Raw genomic sequence first — 25,134 nt, 5'->3', positions numbered from 1 at the left:
GATGTTATGTGCAACCAGTTGGTCCAATTTCCCAATAACAAAGGAATAATAGTGCCATGGTGAAAAGAAATGGATATAGTGTTGTGAAAAAGATCAGTGAACCCAAGGAGGATATGTCCTTAGAGATAATAAACACAACAAATGACCTTCTCCACCTCGGGAGCCCAATGAAAAGCAAATACAATCAAATACAAAAAACAAGAAAACTGAAATACATTGGAATACCCAAACATATAATGCAGGGTGAATGTCAGGGAAAAAAAACGGATCTGGCTCACCCTCAACCCACAAAAGTACAACTGTCCATTCAATTATTTAAAGGAGAGTATATAACAGAGCCAACCAAAAAGAACCAAAACCTACCCCTAAAATCATCAATCTTTATTTATTAATTACATACAATACCAAAAAATACAGAGTGAGATAAAAACACATCCCTGTAGGAACCCAACTAACAGAGATCAGGGATACAGCCTGTATCTAAAGTACCATCTGTAGAAGCTTTATTATGATACCAAAAAAACAAATAGAAAAAATGAAAAAACGCCAAAAAATAATAATAAAAAACTATCAAAAGTGAAACAATCAAAAATTGAAAAAAAGAACAAGCAGGATCTTTCTGGATACAATATGCCTCTCCTAGCCCTAATAGGCCCTGGAAACTGATATCCTTCCTGACAGCGGAGGTTGGCACCCTACATATGCGATGTGGCGCCCCCGCTCCACGGCGGCAGTCCTGAGAAATTTTGTAACGGCCCTTCCATCACATCTTAGGGATACCACGGATCTTCTGAATAAGCTGGATGGCATCAGTGTTGAACCAGGTACTATCCTGGCATCAATTGATGTAGAAGCATTATATTCCAGTATACCTCACGAACAGGGCATAATGGCAGCCAGGTATTATTTGAGCACCAGAGGTAGCCATTTAACATCACACAATGAGTTTATATTGGACTTATTGCAGTCTGTCCTTAGACACAACGTCTTCCTCTTTGGGGGGAGGTACTATCACCAGCTCAGGGGCACAGCTATGGGTAGCCCTTGTGCACCCACGTATGCCAATTTGCTCCTGGGCTGGTGGGAAGATACCGTGGTATTCAGGGATGGGGATGTCATCTGGAGCCCTAATATTCAATTTTGTACTTTAGATATAGGCTGTATCCCTGATCTCTGTTAGTTGGGTTCCTACAGGGATGTGTTTTTATCTCACTTTGTATTTTTTGGTATTGTACGTAATTAATAAATAAATATTGATGTTTTTAGGGGTAGGTTTTGGTTCTTTTTGGTTGGCTCTCACCCTCAACTCACCCAGATTGGTTGTCCCTGCCTTGCCATGGAGGTTGGCACCCTAGACAATACGCAAAATGGCACCCCCTCTCCAAATCGCCTTACCCTCAATTTCCCTTCACACTCACCCTACTAACTCTCCAAAACCATAGATAGAATGAAGGAGACAAAAATGAGGCCACGCGTGCAAAGGACTTTAAAATATAGGTGTTAGGAATAACCAATAAGCCCAGACCTCATATAAAAAAATTGGTGCGCCCAAGATTTAGAGTGGGGTGCCGTGGTTCCAGATGTTCATCCTTAATCACAGACAACAACAATATCAATACACAACAAATGCTTATATATCAAAAATCACTAGACTCAATTGTCTTCATAGGTACAGGGTAACGCCACAAATGTGTTTTACCAGCAGGAGTTTAAAGAGGGCATCATGTAAATACTGCACTGCTCCACTATTGCAACATGCCCATAACAGCACCAAATGGCAGATGGAATTTTATCTGGGCTCTAATTAAACACCAAATGTCTCAAGCCCAGATCTCTAAATTATAAATGGTTGCGCTCAAGGGTTATAGTGGGGTGTGTGATGCAGTGACCCCTGTAACAGGTAGGGGGCGCTGCATGGTCTCCCCAGTATACGCATGGAGGCATATTGAGGCTGTGAGAGTGCATGGCAGTTGCATGCATGGATGTGGTGATGTGACAAATTCCGGCATTGTGGTGAATGGCTGATATGTGTGTCGCAGAGGAGGAGACTCTGCGCTGCCAGCCTGAAGCGATGTGGTGTTGTGGGACTATAGGTCCCAGAAGTATTTTGTATGTTTATAATGGGAGGTTGGCAGGGCTAGTTATGTGAGATGGGCGGGACAAACTAGCCACACACCCACACTCCCACCCAGGGGAGTGGTTACACCTAGATAATGTGACCAGGGTGTGGGTCACATGTCCTGTGAGTTTCCTGTTTGAAGCCTGTGTTGGAAGACCTGGGAGGAGGCTTCCTGAAGAGCACATGGTGGGGCTTCAGACCTGGTGGCCTGGGGTGTTGGACGGAGTCCTGAAAAGCACATGCTGGTGTTGGGAGGTCCTGGGAGTAGGACCGGATCCCTGAGCAGCACTCAGTGAAACTGTGGACCTGGATAATCTGGGTTGGGGAAGCTACCAACCTTCGGTTGGTCTGGACTAACTAATGTGTGCTGCCCAGGCAAGTTGGTGATCCCTGTAAGGCAGCTTTCCCGGAGGAGTGGACTGACAAGGAGTCAGCAGGTGGAGCAGAAGCTCCCGTAAGGTACCTCCATAGACTGTTGGTCCTTATTGTTTCTATGAACTGTGTGGTAACCCACGGCAACTGGTGAAAGGAGGACCAGCGTGTTTAGTTGCTGCAACCGTAATGTCATATGTTGGTGCCTGTTGTGCTCCATGGACACTAATCAACTGTATGGCGTGCGGTCACCCACGATAACTGGACACAGAGGTTCAGCGTGATTAGTGACCGCGTTTTCAAAGCCGTATACTGTTAATGTGAAGATTGATGCAAAGACTGTTTGCTTTTTGTTCATATTTCTGTGGTTTATGGTGCCATAATAAACCATGTGGACTGTTTTGTGTGAAAAACCGTGCCCGTGTGCTTGAATCCCGTGCTAAGCGAGTGTCCCCCAATACACGCAGTAAGAGCAATCTTACAGGTACCACAGTTCTAAATCTCTATCCCAAAACATGGATCACAGCAGGTGTAACACACAATGAGGTCTATAAAAATGAATCAATGTACCAAATCACTGGACTCATTACTTTTCATAAGCAGAGGTAACACCACAACTGAATATATATAAACCCCCCTTTTATCAACTTGAGTTCATTCAGAAATTATGCACTTAAGTAATGCAGAGGACACTCACTTCTTAAGCCAAAAAATAAGTACCATAAGCACTTTCCCTTCCATGATGCAAGTTCGTCAGGAGGCAACCAGGATGTTCTGTCTGCCGGATGTCACGCATCTTATGACACCGGCTACACCATGTGCCTCCTGGTGAACTTGCATCATGGAAGGGAAACGCGTTGAGGCATTCGATGACTACTTGGATCCCAGATAAGATTTCAATTATTATTTGGTGCTATTATGGCCATAGTGCAATAGTGGAACACTGCAATATGTATATGGTGTCCCCTTTGAATATTTGAACATATCTTAGGGGAACCCTTACGAGGCACACATAGTGCTTAGTTATTTTTTGGCTTAAGAAGTGAGTGTCTTCTGCATTACTTAAAGTGGATAATCTCTGAATTAACTGAAGTTGAAAAAAGGTGGGTTTATATATATATATATATATATATATATATATATATATATACATATATATATACAGTGGGGCAAAAAAGTATTTAGTCAGTCAGCAATAGTGCCAGTTCCACCACTTAAAAAGATGAGAGGCGTCTGTAATTTACATCATAGGTAGACCTCAACTATGGGAGACAAACTGAGAAAAAAAAATCCAGAAAATCACATTGTCTGTTTTTCTAACAATTTATTTGCATATTATGGTGGAAAATTTAAGTATTTGGTCAGAAACAAAATTTCATCTCAATACTTTGTAATATATCCTTTGTTGGCAATGACAGAGGTCAAACGTTTTCTGTAAGTCTTCACAAGGTTGCCACACACTGTTGTTGGTATGTTGGCCCATTCCTCCATGCAGATCTCCTCTAGAGCAGTGATGTTTTTGGCTTTTCGCTTGGCAACACGGACTTTCAACTCCCTCCAAAGGTTTTCTATAGGGTTGAGATCTGGAGACTGGCTAGGCCACTCCAGGACCTTGAAATGCTTCTTACGAAGCCACTCCTTCGTTGCCCTGGCGGTGTGCTTTGGATCATTGTCATGTTGAAAGACCCAGCCACATTTCATCTTCAATGCCCTTGCTGATGGAAGGAGGTTTGCACTCAAAATCTCACGATACATGGCCCCATTCATTCTTTCATGTACCCGGATCAGTCGTCCTGGCCCCTTTGCAGAGAAAAAGCCCCAAAGCATGATGTTTCCACCACCATGCTTTACAGTAGGTATGGTGTTTGATGGATGCAACTCAGTATTCTTTTTCCTCCAAACACGACAAGTTGTGTTTCTACCAAACAGTTCCAGTTTGGATTCATCAGACCATAGGACATTCTCCCAAAACTCCTCTGGATCATCCAAATGCTCTCTAGCAAACTTCAGATGGGCCCGGACATGTACTGGCTTAAGCAGTGGGACACGTCTGGCACTGCAGGATCTGAGTCCATGGTGGCGTAGTGTGTTACTTATGGTAGGCCTTGTTACATTGGTCCCAGCTCTCTGCAGTTCATTCACTAGGTCCCTCCGCGTGGTTCTGGGATTTTTGCTCACCGTTCTTGTGATCATTCTGACCCCATGGGGTGGGATTTTGCGTGGAGCCCCAGATCGAGGGAGATTATCAGTGGTCTTGTATGTCTTCCATTTTCTAATTATTGCTCCCACTGTTGATTTCTTCACTCCAAGCTGGTTGGCTATTGCAGATTCAGTCTTCCCAGCCTGGTGCAGGGCTACAATTTTGTTTCTGGTGTCCTTTGACAGCTCTTTGGTCTTCACCATAGTGGAGTTTGGAGTCAGACTGTTTGAGGGTGTGCACAGGTGTCTTTTTATACTGATAACAAGTTTAAACAGGTGCCATTACTACAGGTAATGAGTGGAGGAAAGAGGAGACTCTTAAAGAAGAAGTTACAGGTCTGTGAGAGCCAGAAATCTTGATTGTTTGTTTCTGACCAAATACTTATTTTCCACCATAATATGCAAATAAAATGTTAAAAAAACAGACAATGTGATTTTCTGGATTTTTTTTTCTCAGTTTGTCTCCCATAGTTGAGGTCTACCTATGATGTAAATTACAGACGCCTCTCATCTTTTTAAGTGGTGGAACTTGCACTATTGCTGACTGACTAAATACTTTTTTGCCCCACTGTATATACATACAGTATATATATATATTACCCTTGCTTATGAAAATTAATGAGTCCAGTGATTTGGTACATCAGTTCATTTTTATAGACCTCATTGTGTGTTACGCCTGCTATGGTCCATGTTTTGGGATAGACATTTACAACTCTGGCACCCCACGATAACCCTTGAAGGCACCTATTTATAATTTAGAGATCTGGGCTTGAGACATTTGGTGTTTAATTATAGCCCAGATAAAATTCCATCTGCCATTTGATGCTGTTATGGACATGTTGCAATAGTGGAGCAGTGCAGTATTTACATGATGCCCTCTTTAAATTCCTGCTGATAAAACACACTTGTGACGTTACCCTGTACCTATGAAGACAATTGAGTTCAGTGCTTTTTTATATATAAGCATTTGTTGTGTATTGCATTTGTTGTCTGTGATTAAGGATGAATATCTGGAACCACGGCACCCCACTCTAAATCTTGAGCGCACCAATTTTTTTATATGAGGTCTGGGCTTATTGGTTATTCCTAACACCTATATTTTAAAGTCCTTTGCACGCGTGGCCTCTTTTTTCTCTCCTTCATTCTATCTATGGTTTTGGAGAGTAAGTAGGGTGAGTGTGAAGGGAAAATGAGGGTAAGCGGACATGGAGTGGGGGCGTCATTTTGCATATTGTCTAGGGTGCCAACCTCCGCAGTAAGGCAGGGACAACCAATCAAGGTGAGTGGAGGGTGAGCCAGAACAGCCTTTTTCCCTGACCTCCACGTTATCTACTATATAATTGTCTTTCTGTCTGTCTCTCCTTCTGTCTGTCACGGATATTCATCTGTCACGACCAATCAGCGACGGGCACAGTTCGGCAGCAACATGGCCGCTCCTTACTCCCCACAGTCAGTGCCCGACGCCCACATACTCCCCTCCAGTCAGCGCTCATACAGGGTTAATGGCAGCGTTAACCGACGGCGCTATGCCGCGGTGTAACGCACTCGGTTAACGCTGCTATTAACGCTGTGTGACCAACGTTTTACTATTGATGCTGCCTATGTGGCAGCAATAGTAAAAAGATCTCATGTTAAAAATAATTTAAAAAATTAAAAATCGTTATATACTCACCGTCCGTTGGCCCCTCGGATCCACAACAGGCCTTTCCCGCTCGCGACGCTCCGGTAACCGGTCCATGCTGCGATCTCGCGAGATGATGACGTAGCAGTCTCGCGAGACCGCTACGTCATCATCTCGCGAGACCGCAATGCACTCTTGAGACCGGAGCGTGCGAGGAGCGTCGGTAACCGCTTCGCTTGGATCCGGGGGCTCCGGAAGGTGAGTATATAACTATTTTTTATTTTAATTTTTTTTTTTTTTACAGGGATAGGATGCCCACATTGCAATATACTATGTGGGCTGGGCAATATACTACATGGGCTGTGCAATATACTACATGGGCTGTGCTATATACTACGTGGGTTGTGCAATATACTACGTGACTGGGCAATATACTACGTGGCTGGGCAATATACTACATAAGTGGGCAATATACTACGTGGCTGGGCAATATACTACGTGGCTGTCCTATATACTACGTGGACATGCATATTCTAGAATACCCGATGCGTTAGAATCGGGCCACCATCTAGTATTATATGTTTGGGTATTCCAATGTATTTCTGTTTTCTTGTTTTTTGTATATGATTGTATTTGTTTTTCATTGGGCTCCCAAGGAGGAGAAGGTCATTCCTTCTGTTTGTTATTATTAGTGATGAGCATGTATACTCGTTACTCAGGTCTCCCCGAGACTCGGGTGGTCTCCGAGTATTTGGATGTGCTCGGAGATTTAGTTTTTGTCGCCACAGCTGCATGATTTACGGCTGCTAGACAGGCTGAATACATGTGAGGAATGCCTGTTTGTTAGGGAATTCCCACATTTATTCAGGCTGTCCAGCAGCCGTAAATCATGAAGCTGAGGCAACGAAAACAAAATCTCTGAGCACTAAGAACTACTCGGAGATCACTCTAGCATGCTCGGGGAGACCCAAGCAACAATACTAGTTATTATCTCTAAGGACATACCCTCCTTGGGTCCACTGATCTTTTTCACAACCCTCTATCCCTTTCTTATCATCACGGCACTATTATCCCTTTGTTATTGGGATATTGTATTAACTGGTTGCACATAACATCTAACTAGGGACTGCTAGGTTGCATCCAGAGTCAGCCGTTGGTGAGCGGGTGCGCCATATTGCGAGCAAGCTAGGGTGCCAACTTCTGCTGTTATGAAATTTGCAATTAGGGTCTGGCAGGGCCATCTAGGGTGTTTTGTTTATATACTACAATCCATATATTGCATCTGTGGTTTGCAGGCATGTGTGGAATTTGTCTTCTATTTTTTAATGATTTAAATAAAATTTAGTTTTATAGATATTAGTATTCATGTTAGCAAGTTTACTAGCTGTCTATTGAAAAAGAACGTTCAAAGGAAAGTTTGTTTTCTGGGAATCCCCTCTCTTGTTACAGACAAATAATACACTCTATAGAGGAGAACAAATGATTAAAGAAATAGTCAATGTCTGTTTTCTGTTGCCTAAAGCTATGGGACATCTGCAAAGAGCAGAAAGAAGAAAGTGTACCTAGATGGAAATTTAAAATAAAGGCCACTGGTTAGGAAAATGATACAACGCTCTAAAACCATGAGATGGAACAGTAACAATTACAGGATATTTCCATTGTATAACATCAAGCAAATTAAAGTGTGATTTCATCGTTTTTAAAGAGCTATGTCACAATTGTTTGTATCAACATTTTTCATAGGGAGAACGCGGTGGAATTGGCGCTCCAGGACCTATTACCTATGTAACACAATCTGAAACACAAAAAGGTACTTGGATGTTTTTAACAATCTCATTCCTGGAACGACATTCCTTTAGGAATTCCCTTTTAGGTGACATTTGGCAAAGTATACACAGGCCCATCACAATGGCTGTAGCTGGGGTGAGATGGGGACGTGGCGCCACAGCTCGTCTAATTCATGGCGTACCGTACGTCAGAGATCTTACATCAGAAAGCTTACTGGAGTAAGATTTGCAGCGAAGCACACACCACTTGTCAGATGCTCTTACAACTTGCCACCTCAACAAGACCGGCGCAAACATCTTTTTTTCTAATCTACGCTTATTTCATCAGTGTATTGGATCAGCGTTTGGTCCGTGTATCAGTTTTTACTGTAACTTCCTCTAATGTGCAAAAAAACTTATGGAGGTTTCTAGCAAACAGTGAACAAAGAACGTCATGAGAATGCTGCTACAATGGCTTCACTCTACTGTTGTTTTTTTTCATTGGCTCATTCACTTGAGTGGGGGAGTTCAAACCAAAAGTGGACACGTGTCTTTTTTTATATGGACCATCAATAAAAAGGAAAAAATTATGTCTAGCCCGATAAACTGTAATGTGTCAGCATGATGTCAGTGAATGGCACTGCCAGCACAGGTATTGCAATGAGGTGGGAATGAGCCTGAACTGGTTAAGTATTCACAGCTGAAAGAAATGCACATGTTTTCTGTAAATTAAAGATAACGCACATCTAAAAAGCTTGTAATCCAAATTACACAAATAAGGGATTCTTGAAATATTACCATAAAATGTATGTTAAAATAAACTACATTCACATACATTTGGCCTTCAGGAAACAATAAAAAATTTAAAGAATATGGGCCTGATTCAAGCTGTCTTGTGAGCAGGTGTACTGAAGTCAGATGCTCCTGATTCATCACGAGGCGCACACCTCTTCATGAATCAGGAATGGCAGATGATGAGTGCTGTGCTCCTATGTGTTTCCCTTGCCACAAATCCTTCTCCAGTCCCTGATGGAGTAAGATTCATGGAGTAGCGAATGCTGCTGCTCACTCCCACGTTGTCTGACCTGAAAATGCCAAAAGTCACATAATTGTAGCACAGCTTCTAGTTGCACCAAAATAATGCGATTTTTCAAAAAGCTTTTTTTACTCCAGGATACTAACATAAAAGCTTTGATGAATATGGCCTTTGTTTTGCTGAATTATTTCACTTTTGTAGTTTTCAAAATATTTTTAGCTTATGTTACTTATAAAAACTTTTGTTCTCACAACCTGAAAATTTCATTTAAAGTCCAAGATGTGACTATAAGGGCTCCTTTCCACTTGCAAGGAAAACGGACGAGAGCAATCCGATAAAAAATCGGATTGCACTCGGACCAATGTTAGTCAATGGTTGTCTTTTCATTTGTGATTTTTTTCTCAGCCGAAATCGGACTGAGGAAAATATCGCAGCATGCTGCGTATTGCTGCGATTCTCGGATGAGACTCGCCAATGCAAGTCAATGGGTACGACAAAAAAAACGCAGAGCACTTGCATCATGCGAGTGCTGTCCGATTTTTACGCGTCAGTGTCCTTTGAAAAGCCGGCAATTCAGCGCAGTGTACAGTAAAATCACAATGACAGGTTAGATTAGAGTAGATATATACACATAGAATAGGTATATATACATATATATATATATGTCAGGGAGACACCTATATACAGGGTGGAGCGCGGTAATTTGCTTTTTTGCACTGCATGCTGTGGCGGCACTGTCGGTCAAAGAGAGGGGAGAGTGGGTGTGGCTTACAGTGGCTGATGGGAAATTTGTATTCCTCTGCCTTTCAGTTGCCATCATGCAGTGGACACGTGAGGAGAGGTCATTTTGTGTTGAAGCGTATTTTTCAAATGCCCACTCGATCATTGCAGTGCAGCGTGCTTTTCGTTTACAATTCGCTGTTCCTCCACGCGGACGTGTTCCTGGACGGCAATCAATTGTAAATTGGGTGAATGCATTCAGAACAGCAGGGAATGTGTCATGTGTACGAAGGGGACCTGAGAGAAGGATTACAACACCACAAAACATTGAGAGAGTTAGAGCAGCAGTACTGCAATCTCCGAAACGCTCTGCTCGGAAGCAATCATTTGCTCTTGGCATTTCACGAGTATGCATCATTGGTCCTTACTTTTTTCAGGATAATGGTCGTGCCATAACTGTGAACTCCGAACGGTACTTGTCTATGATACAGGATTATTTTCAGCCGGCTCTTGAGGCAATGGAACTAGAGGATACATGGTTCCAACAGGATGGTGCCACTGCACACACAGCGAGGGTTACCATGAATTGTTTGAGGCAAATGTTTCCTGGACGGCTTATCTCTTTGAGGGGAGATGTGAACTGGCCAGCACGCTCACCAGATTTAGCCCCATGCGATTTTTTCCTTTGGGGTTACATGAAGTCTAAGGTGTATATCAACCGTCCCAACACCTTGGAAGACCTAAGGAACAATATTGAAGCTGAAATTGGCAGAATACCAGTGGACATGCTTGTTAGAGTTCATGAAAACTTCAGAAAACGTATGCAGCAGTGTGTGGATAGCGAAGGTCGACATTTGCCAGATACACTATTTAAAACCATGTAATTTAAAAATTCCATTACTGTTCAGTATAATTAAAATATAAAATAAATTTTTCTAATTATCATAATTTTTTTATTTAATTCCCAAATCAGCAAATTACCGCGCTCCACCCTGTATATATTTATATTTAATGCAGCGCTAGATAGCAGAAAAGCCGGTAATTCAATTGCCGGCTTTTGCTATCTCCTTCACAAACCCAACAGGATATGAGACATGGTTTACATACAGTAAACCATCTCATATCCCCCTTTTTTTGCATATTCCACACTACTAATGTTAGTAGTGTGTATATGCAAAATTTGGGCGCTCTAGCTATTAAATGTAAGGGTTAAATTGCGGAAAAAATTGACGTGGGCTCCCGCGCAATTTTCTCCGGTAGAGTGGTAAAGCCAGTGACCGAGGGCAGATATTAATAGCCTGGAGAGGGTCCATGGTTATTGCACCCCCCCCCCCAAAATGGTTAAAATACTATTGGATTAATAATGGATAGGTGTCATAATTGACGCCTCTCCATTATTAATCTGGCTTAATGTCACCTTACTATAGCAAGGTGACATTAACCCTTCATTACCCCACATCCCACCGCTACACGGGAATGGGAAGAAAGTGGCCAAGTGCCAGAATAGGCGCATCTTCCAGATGTGCCTTTTCTGGGGTGGCTGGGGGCAGGTGTTTGTAGCCGGGGGGCTACTCAAAGCCGGCTTTTCAAAGGACACCGGTGCGTTAAAAATCAGACAGCAATACGGATGTCATACGGATGTTGCGATAAAAAAAATCGCATGACACTCGCATGACAATCGCATACGTTACATCTATTTTTTCGGTCCGTAAATCCTGCCAAGTGGAAAGGAGCCCTAAGTTAGCTATTCACGTTATTAAACAGCACCTTTCTGCTATATATGATCTGCATGTGATCTTTTCTGTGCAGAAAGTCCTGACGTTTAGGGCTCATTTAGACATGTATTAGGCCACATTCACACGTTCAGAATTTGGTCAGTATTTTACCTCAGTATTTATAAGCCAAAACCAGGAATGATGATAAATACAAAAGTGGTGACGTGTTTGTATTACAGCGCCATGTAAAGGTTTACACATCCCCGGTCACAATTACAGTGAACCATTAAGCAAGTTGAAGATGAAATGATCTCAAAATGGCCTAGAGATGACACATTTCCTCTGTATTTTAGGCAAAATACATATATATATATATATATATATATATATATATAGTCATTTTTTAAATTTTAAAAATTACAAAAAGGAAAATGGGCAGATGCAAAAGTTTGGGCAGCCCTGGAATTTTGTGTCCTCAGATAACTTTTTGGCTTGCAAACAATGACGTAAAAAACTGACCAAATACTGAATGTGTGAATGTGGTTCTAGGCTTGAGTCACACAAGCGAATTAATAATCGGTCCCAGTTTCATCCAGAAAAATTGGATGATTTTTTTCTCACTTGTCATCTATGTGCTGTATAAGTTCTGTCCATTTTTTTACTCAGCAGTTATTAATCTTTTACAGGATCATTTACAGTTTTTTATGCTACAGAATTGTAATGTAACTGTAAAAATCGAATGCCATACGGATAGTCGTAAGGCACCGTTTTGTGTTTTCTTACACCCATCCAATTTTGTAGTCAAATCACAGCATGCTGCAATTTTTTTCCTCATGCCGAATACAGCTGAGAAAAATACACAGATCTGCACGACCTCATTGAATAACATTGGTCTGAGTGCAGTCCCTTGTCCGATTTTTACGCTTTAGTGCACAGTGCACTAGTCTCTTCCATATTTCGGATGATACTCGCTATTTAAATTATTATTATTATTATTTATTTATATAGCACCATTGATTCCATGGTGCTGTACATGAGAAGGGGTTACATACAAGTTACAAATATCACATACAGTAAACAAACTAACAATGACGGACTGATACAGAGGGGCGAGGACCCTGCCCTTGCGGGCTTACATTCTACAGGATTATGGGGAAGGAGACAGTAGGTTGAGGGTTGCAGGAGCTCCGGTGTTGGTGAGGCAGTAGCTCCGGTGTTGGTGAGGCGGTAGCTCCGGTGTTGGTGAGGTGGTAGCTTCGATAGTGAGGCAGCAGCGGTGTCAGTGCAGGCTGTAGGCTTTCCTGAAGAGATGAGTTTTCAGGTTCCGTCTGAAGGATCCGACTGTGGTTGATAGTCGGACGTGTCTGTCGCTTCCATACAGATCATCTGTATTGCATCCGATTTGTACGGATACATTGCAATTATTAACATAGAAAACTGTAATTTTATTAACTGTTAATTTTATTAACTGTTGATATATATAAACACGGATGTCATATAGATGTACAATCCGGACACAGATGGCAGAGAGATGGAACACGGATTGCAATACAGATGAAACTTGTCCTATTTTATCTAAAAATCAGATACCGTAATTTTTCACACATTTGTCCGAACCCAATCATGAGGCCACTTTTAAAGGTATTTTTGTTTATAGGATCCAAAGGAGATGTTGGCTTCCCTGGAAATATTGGTCTAGATGGTGAAAATGGCGACAGAGGGGATACTGGACTTCCAGGTTTAATGGGAAGACCGAGTCCATTTCCTGGTAAATATTAATTATTAGCATTATTTATATTCATAGTCTTATTTAACAAATGCTGCCAGTTTTCCTTTTCTTTATACAGGACAGCCAGGCTTTCTAGGCTTAAAGGGTGAAATAGGTCACAAAGGATATCAAGGGGATCCTGGATTTCCTGCCTTTCAACCTGGAATTGTTGGACAACCTGGAGATCCTGGACAACAAGGACCTCCTGGCTTACCTGGATATCCTGGTAACTAGAAACAAATATAGAATACTAGATGGTGGCCTGATTTTAACGCATCCGGTATTCTAGAATATGTATGTAGTTTATTTATGAAGTTTTCAGAATAATGCAATTTATACACAGAATTCGGCCGGCCGGGCGCAACCAATTAGCGAAGCGTGGTTCAAATTCCGCACCAATTCGCGGCCGGACTGCGCCTGTCGCTGATTGTTCACGGCCGGCCGGGCGTGACCAATCAGTGAAGCCAGGGCCTGCTCCAGGTTTTTGAGGGCCCCGGGCGAAAGAGTCTTAGTGGGTCCCCCTCTTTAACACATACCACGATTCATGATGCACAGATACTGCAGAGAAATATACCACTGCCAAGTAGCATATAACACAGCCCACATAGCATATAACACATCCCACGTAGCATATAGCACAGCCACGTATCATATAGCACAGGGCACATAGTATATAGTACAGGCCACGTAGTATATAACACAGCCCACTGTCATGATCCCAATGGCAGGGGATCACTAAAGGACAAGCACAGATACAAACAAGCTCTAGGGCGATGGAACCTGAGCTGACCGCGACCCTGAACCTAACACACAAATAAAAGTAGCCGGGGAACGTGCCTACGATGATCCTAGACGTCTCGCTCCAGCCGAAGATCTAACTTCCCCTATTAGAAGAAACACAGACCTCTCTTGCCTCCAGAGAAACACCCCACAGAAATAGCAGCCCCCCACATATAATGACGGTGAAATGAGAGGAAAGCACATACGCAGTATGAAAACAGTTTCAGCAAAATGAGACCCGCTAAAGCTAGATAGCAGAGGAGACAAAAGTGATCTGCGCGGTCAGCGAAAAACCCTTCAAAAAACCATCCTGAAATTACTTGAACTCATGTGCCAACTCATGGTACATGAGGAGCAATTTCAGCCCACTAGAGCAACCAGCAGCAAAGAATCAAATATCTGCAGGCTGGACTAAAAACCAAATAAAGCAAAACACCAAAACAGGAAAATCCAAACTTAGCTTGACCAGAAGGTTCTAGGAGCAGGGAGCAGAGGTAACAAGACACACTGGATACATTGATAACCGGCGAGGAAATGCCAGCAAAGCCAGGTTAAATAGGAAACTCCCATATCCTGATGGAACAGGTGGAACCCAGAGACCCAGGAAAGACAAGTCACCCAGTACCATCAGTAACCACCAGAGGGAGCCCAAAAACAGAACTCACAACAGTACCCCCCCCTTGAGGAGGGGTCACCGAACCCTCACGAGAACCACCAGGGCGACCAGGATGAGCCCTATGAAAAGCGCGAACCAAATCATCAGCATGAACATCCGAGGCAACCACCCAAGAATTATCCTCCTGACCATAACCCTTCCACTTGACCAAATACTGGAGTTTCCGTCTGGAAACACGAGAATCCAAGATCTTCTCCACAACATACTCCAATTCTCCCTCCACCAGCACTGGAGCAGGAAGCTCAAGCGAAGGAACAACAGGTACCTCATACTTCCGCAACAACGACCGATGGAACACATTATGAATAGCAAACGATGCCGGGAGATCCAAACGAAACGACACAGGGTTAAGAATTTCCAAGATCCTATAGGGACCGATGAACCGAGGCTTAAACTTAGGAGAAGAGACCTTCATAGGAACAAAACGAGAAGACAACCACACCAAGTCCCCAACAAGAAGTCGAGGACCCACGCGGCGACGGCGATTAGCAAACTGCTGAGCCTTCTCCTGGGACAACCTCAAATTGTCCACCACATGACTCCAAATCCGATGCAACCTATCCACCACCATGTCCACTCCAGGACAATCAGAAGGTTCCACCTGACCAGAGGAAAAACGAGGATGGAACCCCGAATTACAAAAGAAAGGAGAAACCAAGGTAGCAGAACTAGCCCGATTATTAAGGGCAAACTCGGCCAGCGGCAAAAAGGTAACCCAGTCATCCTGATCAGCAGAAACAAAACACCTTAAATAAGTTTCCAAGGTCTGATTAGTTCGTTCAGTCTGGCCATTCGTCTGAGGATGGAATGCAGACGAAAAGGACAAATCAATGCCCATCTTAGCACAGAACGTCCGCCAAAATCTAGACACAAACTGGGATCCCCTGTCAGAAACGATGTTCTCAGGAATCCCATGCAAACGAACCACATTCTGAAAAAATAGAGGGACCAACTCAGAGGAGGAAGGCAACTTAGGCAAGGGTACCAGATGAACCATTTTAGAAAAGCGATCACACACAACCCAGATGACGGACATTTTTTGAGAGACAGGGAGATCCGAAATAAAGTCCATGGAAATGTGCGTCCAAGGCCTCTTCGGGATAGGCAAAGGTGACAACAATCCACTGGCCCGAGAACAGCAAGGCTTAGCCCGAGCACAAACCCCACAAGACTGCACAAAAGAACGCACATCCCTCGACAAGGAAGGCCACCAAAAAGACCTGGCCACCAAGTCTCTAGTACCAAATATTCCAGGATGTCCTGCCAACGCAGAAGAATGGACCTCGGAGATGACTCTACTGGTCCAATTATCCGGAACAAACAGTCTCTCAGGCGGACAACGATCAGGTTTACCCGCCTGAAACTCCTGCAAAGCACGTCGCAAGTCTGGGGAGACAGCAGACAAAATCACCCCATCCCTAAGGATACCAGAGGGCTCAGAATTTCCAAGGGAGTCAGGCACAAAACTCCTAGAAAGAGCATCCGCCTTCACATTCTTTGAACCTGGCAGGTATGAAACCACAAAATTGAAACGAGAGAAAAACAGTGACCAACGAGCCTGTCTAGGATTCAGACGCCTGGCAGACTCAAGGTAAATCAAATTTTTGTGATCAGTCAAGACCACCACACGATGTCTAGCACCCTCTAGCCAATGACGCCACTCCTCAAATGCCCACTTCATGGCCAAAAGTTCCCGATTACCAACATCATAATTCCGCTCAGCCGGCGAAAACTTTCTAGAAAAAACGCGCATGGCTTCATCACTGAGCCATCGGAGCTTCTCTGTGACAAAACCGCCCCCGCTCCAATCTCGGAAGCATCAACCTCAACCTGAAAAGGGAGCGAAACATCTGGCTGACGCAACACAGGAGCAGAAGAAAACCGGCGCTTAAGTTCCTGAAAGGCCTCCACAGCCGCAGGAGACCAATTAGCAACATCAGCACCCTTCTTAGTCAAATCCGTCAAAGGCTTAACAACACTAGAAAAATTAGTTATAAAACGACGATAGAAATTAGCAAAGCCCAAGAACTTCTGTAGACTCTTAAGAAATGTAGGCTGCGTCCAGTCACAAATAGCCTGAACCTTGACGGGATCCATCTCAATAGTAGAAGGGGAAAAAATATACCCCAAGAAAGAAATCTTCTGGACTCCAAAGAGACACTTTGAGCCTTTTACAAACAAGGAATTGGCCCGCAGGACCTGAAACACCTTCCTGACCTGCTGAACATGAGACTCCCAGTCATCAGAAAAAACCAAAATATCATCCAAATACACAATCATAAATTTATCCAGATATTCACGGAAAATATCGTGCATAAAGGACTGGAAGACTGAAGGAGCATTAGAAAGTCCGAAAGGCATTACCAAATACTCAAAATGGCCCTCAGGCGTATTAAATGCGGTTTTCCACTCATCACCTTGCTTTATTCGTATAAGATTATACGCACCCCGAAGATCAATCTTAGTGAACCATTTAGCCCCCTTAATGCGAGCAAACAAATCAGTCAACAATGGCAAAGGATACTGATATTTCACGGTAATCTTATTCAAAAGACGATAATCTATACAAGGCCTCAAGGAACCATCCTTTTTGGCCACGAAAAAAAAACCTGCTCCCAAAGGGGACAAAGATGGACGGATATGTCCCTTTTCCAAGGACTCCTTAACATAATCCCGCATAGCAGTATGCTCTGGCACTGACAGATTGAACAAACGACCTTTAGGAAATTTACTGCCTGGAATTAAATTTATAGCACAATCGCAATCCCTATGAGGAGGAAGCGAACTGAGCTTAGGCTCCTCAAAAACATCCCGATAGTCAGACAAAAACACAGGAATCTCAGAAGGAGTAGATGAAGCGATAGAAATCGGAGGTGCATCATCATGAACCCCCTGACAACCCCAGCTTAACACAGACATTGATTTCCAGTCAAGGACTGGATTATGAGTTTGTAACCATGGCAGACCAAGCACTAGGACATCATGCAAATTATACAGTACCAGGAAGCGAATCACCTCCTGATGAACAGGAGTCATACGCATGGTCACTTGTGTCCAGTACTGAGGTTTATTCATAGCCAAAGGTGTAGAGTCAATTCCCTTCAAAGGAATAGGGACTTCCAGAGGCTCCAGACTAAACCCACAGCGATTGGCAAATGACCAATCCATAAGACTCAGGGCAGCGCCTGAATCCACATAGGCATCGACGGAAATGGATGATAATGAACAAATCAGAGTCACAGACAGAATGAACTTAGACTGTAAAGTACTAATGGCAACAGACTTATCAACCTTTTTTGTGCGTTTAGAGCATGCTGATATAACATGAGCTGAATCACCACAATAAAAGCACAACCTTTTTTTCCGCCTATAATTTTGCCGTTCACTTCTGGACTGAATTCTATCACATTGCATTATCTCAGGTGACGGTTCAGACGACACCGCCAAATGATGCACAGGTTTGCGCTCCCGTAAACGCCGATCAATCTGAATAGCCATAGTCATAGACTCATTCAGACCAGTAGGCGCAGGGAACCCAACCATAACATCTTTAATGGCCTCAGAAAGGCCATCTCTGAACTTTGCAGCCAGGGCGCACTCATTCCACTGAGTAAGCACCGACCACTTCCGAAATTTTTGACAATAAATTTCTGCTTCATCTTGCCCCTGAGAGAGGGCCAACAAAGCTTTTTCAGCCTGAATCTCTTGGTTAGGTTCCTCATAGAGCAAACCCAATGCCAGAAAAAACGCATCCGCATTAAGCAACGCAGGGTCCCCTGGTGCCAATGCAAATGCCCAATCCTGAGGGTCACCCCGCAGGAAAGATATAATAATCTTGACTTGCTGAGCAGGGTCTCCAGAGGAGCGAGATTTCAAAGAAAGAAACAACTTGCAATTGTTCCTAAAATTCAGAAAACGAGATCTATCTCCAGAAAAAAACTCTGGGGCAGGAATTCTAGGTTCAGACATAGGAGCATGTACAACAAAATCCTGTATATTTTGAACCTTAGCGGCAAGATTATTCAGGCTGGAAGCCAAACTCTGGACGTCCATGATAAACAGCTGGGATCAGAGCCATTCAAAGATTAAGAGGAGGAGGAAGTAGCCACGCTGCAATAAGGCTAGGCAGCAAACTCTGAGGGAAAGAGAAAAAAAAAAAACTTCCTCAGACTACTTATCCTCCTACTTCAGCCAATACAATTAACACTTTGAGGCCGGTTATACTGTCATGATCCCAATGGCAGGGGATCACTAAAGGACAAGCACAGATACAAACAAGCTCTAGGGCGATGGAACCTGAGCTGACCGCGACCCTGAACCTAACACACAAATAAAAGTAGCCGGGGAACGTGCCTACGATGATCCTAGATGTCTCGCTCCAGCCGAAGATCTAACTTCCCCTATTAGAAGAAACACAGACCTCTCTTGCCTCCAGAGAAACACCCCACAGAAATAGCAGCCCCCCACATATAATGACGGTGAAATGAGAGGAAAGAACATACGCAGTATGAAAACAGTTTCAGCAAAATGAGACCCGCTAAAGCTAGATAGCAGAGGAGACAAAAGTGATCTGCGCGGTCAGCGAAAAACCCTTCAAAAAACCATCCTGAAATTACTTGAACTCATGTGCCAACTCATGGTACATGAGGAGCAATTTCAGCCCACTAGAGCAACCAGCAGCAAAGAATCAAATATCTGCAGGCTGGACTAAAAACCAAATAAAGCAAAACACCAAAACAGGAAAATCCAAACTTAGCTTGACCAGAAGGTTCTAGGAGCAGGGAGCAGAGGTAACAAGACACACTGGATACATTGATAACCGGCGAGGAAATGCCAGCAAAGCCAGGTTAAATAGGAAACTCCCATATCCTGATGGAACAGGTGGAACCCAGAGACCCAGGAAAGACAAGTCACCCAGTACCATCAGTAACCACCAGAGGGAGCCCAAAAACAGAACTCACAACAGCCCACATAGCATATAGCACAACCCACGTAGCATATAGCACAGCCACGTAGCATATAACACAGCCACATAGCATATAGCACAGCCACGTAATATATAGCACAGCCCACGCAGTGTATAACACAGTCCATGCAGTATATAGCACAGCCCACGTAGTATGTAACACAGCCCACATAGTATATAACACAGCCACGTAGTATATAGCACAGCCACATAGTATATTGCCCAGCCAAGTATATTGCACAGCTACGTAGTATATAGCACAGCCCACGTAGTATATAACACTGCCACGTAGTATATAGCACAGCTCACGTAGTATATAGCACAGCTCACGCAGTTTATAACACAGCCACATAGTATATTGCCCAGCCACATAATATATTGCGCAGCTACATAGTATATAGCACAGCTCTTGCAGTTTATAGCACAGCTCACGTAGTATATGGCACAGCTAACACAGTATATAACACAGCCACGTAGTATATTGCCCAGCCACGTAATATATTGCACAGCCCACGTAGTATATAGCACAGAGACGCAGTATATAACAGCTCACGCAGTATATAACACAGCCCACGTAGTATATAGCACAGCGATGTAGTATATAGCACAGCCCACGTAGTATATAGCACAGAGACGTAGTATATAACACAGCCCACGCAGTACATAACACAGCCCACGTAGTATATAACACAGCCCACATAGTATATAGCAATGTGGGCACCATATCCCTGTTAAAAAAAATAATTAAAATAAAAAATAGTTATATACTCACCTTCCGGCAGCCCCCAGATCCAGGCGAGGCGTTTAGCGATGGGCCTCGCGACGCTCCGGTCCCAAGAATGCATTGCGGTCTTTTAAAGATGATGACTAGCGGTCTCGCTAGACCGCAATGCATGGCCCGGAGCGTTGCGAGGAGCGGGAAAGGCGCCGGAAGGTGAGTATATAATGATTTTTTACTTTTTTTATTATTTTTAACATTAGATCTTTTTACTATTGATGCTGCATGATAGTAAATAGTAAAAAGTTGGTCACACAGGGATAATAGCAGCGTTAACGGACTGCGTTACACCGCGGCATATCGCGGTGTAATGCAACCATTAACCCTGTGTGAGCGCTGACTGGAGGGGAGTATGGAGGGGGCACTGACAGAGAGTAGGAAGGGGCATAGTCCAGCCGCGACCAATCAGCGACGTGGGATTTCTGTGACAGACAGACAAACAGACAGAAGTGCCCCTTAGACAATTATATATATACAGTAGATTCTAAATATGATGTTAAACTGTCTGGGAAAGGGGTATTCCCATGGTTTCAATAGATGTTCTATTAATGAGAGACTGAAACATCACCTCTCAGACATACGCCCATAGTTAAAATAGAATCCCCTGACCTGTATTCTGACAGACGAAACAGGGATCCTACTTGCCTGTTTCTGTAACTTACAGAAACTTTGGCCCTGTTCACACTGTGTTTATCCATTGTGTCCTGGGACTCTGTCAGAATCCTCATAAAAATGGAAGCTGTCGACTGCTATGAATTGTACGAACTTCAAATTAACTCTGCTTTGTTTGTGTTTTTATCCTGAAAGCATTTTTCTTTTCAGATGAGAACAAGAAATCTACGGCCTCGACTCATTAGTAGTGACATTTTGTACGCCAGTCTTATTGGGAGGAATAATATGCTGCGAATTAAATATAAGGCACATGCTTTTAATTAATTTGTTGCACCATATCAGTGGCATATGCCTTTATGTGCCGGGCCAGAAATGTTACTCCACTCACGGACTGGAGTACCATTTCTGACGTAAGAAACACTTTCACTATTTATGAATTGGGTGGAAATAGCTACAGCTACATATATTTTGGCGTCGTTACCAGAAGCTAGCATGTAAATGCCAGAAGTCACACAATGTGTGATTTTGCAAAGCATTTTACATCAGTTTTCTGCTGTAAACACTTTGATAAATCAGGGCCTATATTTTCTGTGCCAACCTGAAAAAGTTGTGTGGTTCCATGTTTTAACTAAGTTTAAAGCTACTCTGTGTTACATCTATGTATATATTTATAGGTGGGCGCATTGGATCCAAAGGTTTACCAGGACCTCAGGGAAAAGAAGGTCTTAATGGATTTCCTGGCCTAGCTGGCTCAAGAGGAGTTAAAGGTGACCTGAAAAATAAATATTAAAACACTGAAAGTATCTAATGCACATCTGATATCTGTGGTCACTTACAGTTATCACAATTATTTAATAGCTGGTACTTTTGATATATATCTGTGGACAGTGGTTTTCCTTTTTTTTTTGTATGGTGAATTTGAGCTGGTTGGTATGTTACGGCTTTGCTTATTATTTTTTAGGCATTTTATAGGTTCTATTTGTAATAACTGCATCATATACCAATTCACATAAATATATGCCTATGCAGAGCATCTCAATCTTATTACACAGGGGACCAAGGTGAATGTAGGTGCACGGCTGGTGATGACCCAAGAGGTCCTGCTGGTGTTGCTGGTCCTGTAGGATTTTCAGGCTCGCCAGGTGAACTTGGAGCCAAAGGAGAAAGAGGAGACAGAGGAGTTCCTGGTCTGCCTGGCGCACCAGGTATTGGGGTGAGTATTTTCTTATTTTCTGTTATGTTAAAAGAAAACAGCAAAGGTATAACTTTTCATCAGTTACTAATTGTTAGAATGAACATTGTATCTGATTATAACTAAAAATTCACTGGGCTAGGTTCACAATTTTTACTTAGGGAATCAATGACATAGAGTGAGTTACCCTGTATTCCAGATTAATAATATTTATGTTCAGTTATCAAATAGCTGTAAAAATCCATCACAAAGTAGTGTAAAGACACAACGCCAATGCATGATGCGTCCCTAGTCATCGTCTTAGTTCACGACTGAGGACGCTTTGTGTAATACTAACCCTTTGATGTTCTGTCTGTACACTCCTTTGTGATGGATTTTACAGTCATTTGATGACTGGGGAAAAAACAGTTTTACTCGTTTTACATTGATTCTTATCAGTCCATGTTATACTTTGAAGAGAACACCACTCCTACTCCTACTGGTTTTCTGCTTGCGGGAGGCGGAGTTTTCCTGATGATTGATAGGTCAGAGTAGTAGCATGGCTGTGCTGCTAACCCAAACTATGCACTCATTGATGCTGCGAAAGAGGTACTTTTGCCTCTGCAACATTGCAGGAGTGCAGGGACACTGAAGCTGGTGGGATCCAGCAAGCATCAAAGCAGCGCAGACAAGCTCTATAGCATTCACTGCACTCCTTGCCTAGGAGACCAGCCACCACTGATAGACCACAGAGGTGGCCAGTAACCTAAGCAAAGAGCAATGCACAACAGAATAACAAATCCCTTATGAATGGCATAATAATTCCATAGTATAAAACATAGACAAAGTATCTCAACTTCAATTCCCTAACCCACCCTAATCTCAAATCCTAACCTTTCAGAGAGGACCATATTCATTTTCAGAGCAGTTCCAAAATAACGGCGTATAACATTCGTCGAAGGTGATAGTAAAGGAAAAAAAAGAGGACTAACAATTAAGGGATAGCATACTTGAGCGTTTTTTAATAAGAAGTAAATTGCTGACTTGCTTGTTTTTGCAAGTACTTTGTAATTTTATCCATTGAAAAAGAAAGGAACCCTTTGACTGCTGTTACAAGAGCAGGTTGCCTAATAATCCAACTTTGGCATGTATGGCAATAGTAGTATATTCTGTAGGTACAGGTCAAATTTTACTTAATCATCGTTAAGAAAATAAAAGTAATTTATTTTAGGACTATACAATCCTTTAAAATCCATCAACGTATGCCAATATTACCAGCAGAAATTATTGTAAAAATATTTTTTAAGTGGACAATTTTTTTTATATATTGTTTATAAGGGCCTGCCAGGCATCAATGGTCTTCCTGGATCTGATGGAGAAAAGGGAGACACAGTGTTTGCTACAGAGAAAGGTAATTAATTACTGTGCATGTCTACAATAGCTTAATTTATAATATTGTACAAAATTCTAAGATTTCAAAGCCACAGAAAAATGTTAATATATTGATAACAAATCATTCATTCATATATTAAAAATAGCACATGTTTAGAGTAAAGTGCATTTTGGTCTAAAGTGATATAAATGTCATGTTTATGACAAAATGTTTCCTGTAGCATGGCAATATCTAGTCCTCAGCCATAATAATTTGTACAGCTCTAATTTAGACGGCATACAGCCTTTCAACACTACGTTTGTCTGTCACCGATTTCATGTAAAGGTTTTTACAAAAAAAAAAAACAAATATTGGGCTCCATTAGATTCTGTGCTATGGTGCTGTTCTGCGTAAAAACCATTCCTTCTTGAAGAAATAACCTGATGAAAACAGCGGCCTACAAAGCATGATATAACTGCAAGCTCCCCACGTGCCACAGGGAATCTAGATAATAATAATAATTTTATTTATATAGCGCCAACATATTCCACAGCGCTTTACAAATTATAGAGAGGACTTGTACAGACAATAGACATTACAGCATAACAGAAATCACAGTTCAAAATAGATACCAAGAGGAATGAGGGCCCTGCTCGCTAGCTTACAAACTATACGGAAAAGGGGAGACACGAGAGGTGGATGGTAATTGCTTTAGTTATTCGGACCAGCCATAGTGTAAGAATCGGGTGTTCATGTAAAGCTGCATGAACCAGTTAACAGCCTAAGTATGTAGCAGTACAGACACAGAGGGCTATTAACTGTATAAAGTGTATGAGAACATGATGTGAGGAACCTGATTATGGATTAAGTTTTGTTGTTTTTTTTAATGGGCCACACAGGGATAGTTAGGTTAATGTGTTGAGGAGGTAGGCCAATCTGAACAAATGAGTTTTTGGGGCACGCTTAAAACTGTGGGGATTAATCGTATTAACCTAGGTAGTGCATTCCAAAGAATCGGCGCAGCACGTGTAAAGTCTTGGAGATGGGAGTGGGAGGTTCTGATTATTGAGGATGCTAACCTCAGGTCATTAGCAGAGTGGAGGGCTCGGGTAGGGTGGTAGACTGAGACCAGAGAGGAGATGTAGGGTGGTGCTGAGCCATGGAGTGCTTTGTGGATGAGGGTAGTAGTTTTGCACTGGATTCTGGAGTGGATGGGTAGCCAGTGTAATGACTTGCACAAGGTAGAGGCATCGGTGTAACGGTTGGTGAGGAATATGATCCTGGCAGCCGCATTCAGGACAGATTGGAGCGGGGAGAGTTTGGTAAGAGGGAGGCCGATTAGTAGAGAGTTACAATAGTCCAGACGAAAATGAATACGTGAAACAGCAAGAGTTTTTGCAGAGTCAAAAGTAAGAAAAGGGTGAATTCTAGAAATGTTTTTGAGATGCAGATAAGAAGAGCGA

At 42.7% G+C, this 25,134-nt stretch overlaps 1 protein-coding gene across 1 annotated transcript in view; it reads left to right on the top strand.

Moving 5' to 3' along the window:
• COL4A2 (collagen type IV alpha 2 chain) overlaps positions 1 to 25,134 on the top strand; it is a 372,124-nt gene that overhangs the window by 262,010 nt on the left and 84,980 nt on the right. Inside the window, exons 19-24 of the mRNA XM_069757929.1 lie at positions 8,055 to 8,121; positions 13,206 to 13,316; positions 13,396 to 13,542; positions 21,803 to 21,895; positions 22,181 to 22,341; positions 23,638 to 23,710. Of these exons, the coding sequence (XP_069614030.1) occupies positions 8,055 to 8,121; positions 13,206 to 13,316; positions 13,396 to 13,542; positions 21,803 to 21,895; positions 22,181 to 22,341; positions 23,638 to 23,710 (652 nt within the window). The remainder of the gene's footprint in view (positions 1 to 8,054; positions 8,122 to 13,205; positions 13,317 to 13,395; positions 13,543 to 21,802; positions 21,896 to 22,180; positions 22,342 to 23,637; positions 23,711 to 25,134) is intronic.

The sequence above is a fragment of the Ranitomeya imitator genome, chromosome 3, assembly GCF_032444005.1.
Source record: "Ranitomeya imitator isolate aRanImi1 chromosome 3, aRanImi1.pri, whole genome shotgun sequence".
NCBI classification, from domain to species: Eukaryota; Metazoa; Chordata; class Amphibia; order Anura; family Dendrobatidae; genus Ranitomeya; species Ranitomeya imitator.
The sequence above is the reverse complement of the archived record's forward strand: the minus strand, read 5'-3'. Positions and strand labels throughout refer to the sequence as shown.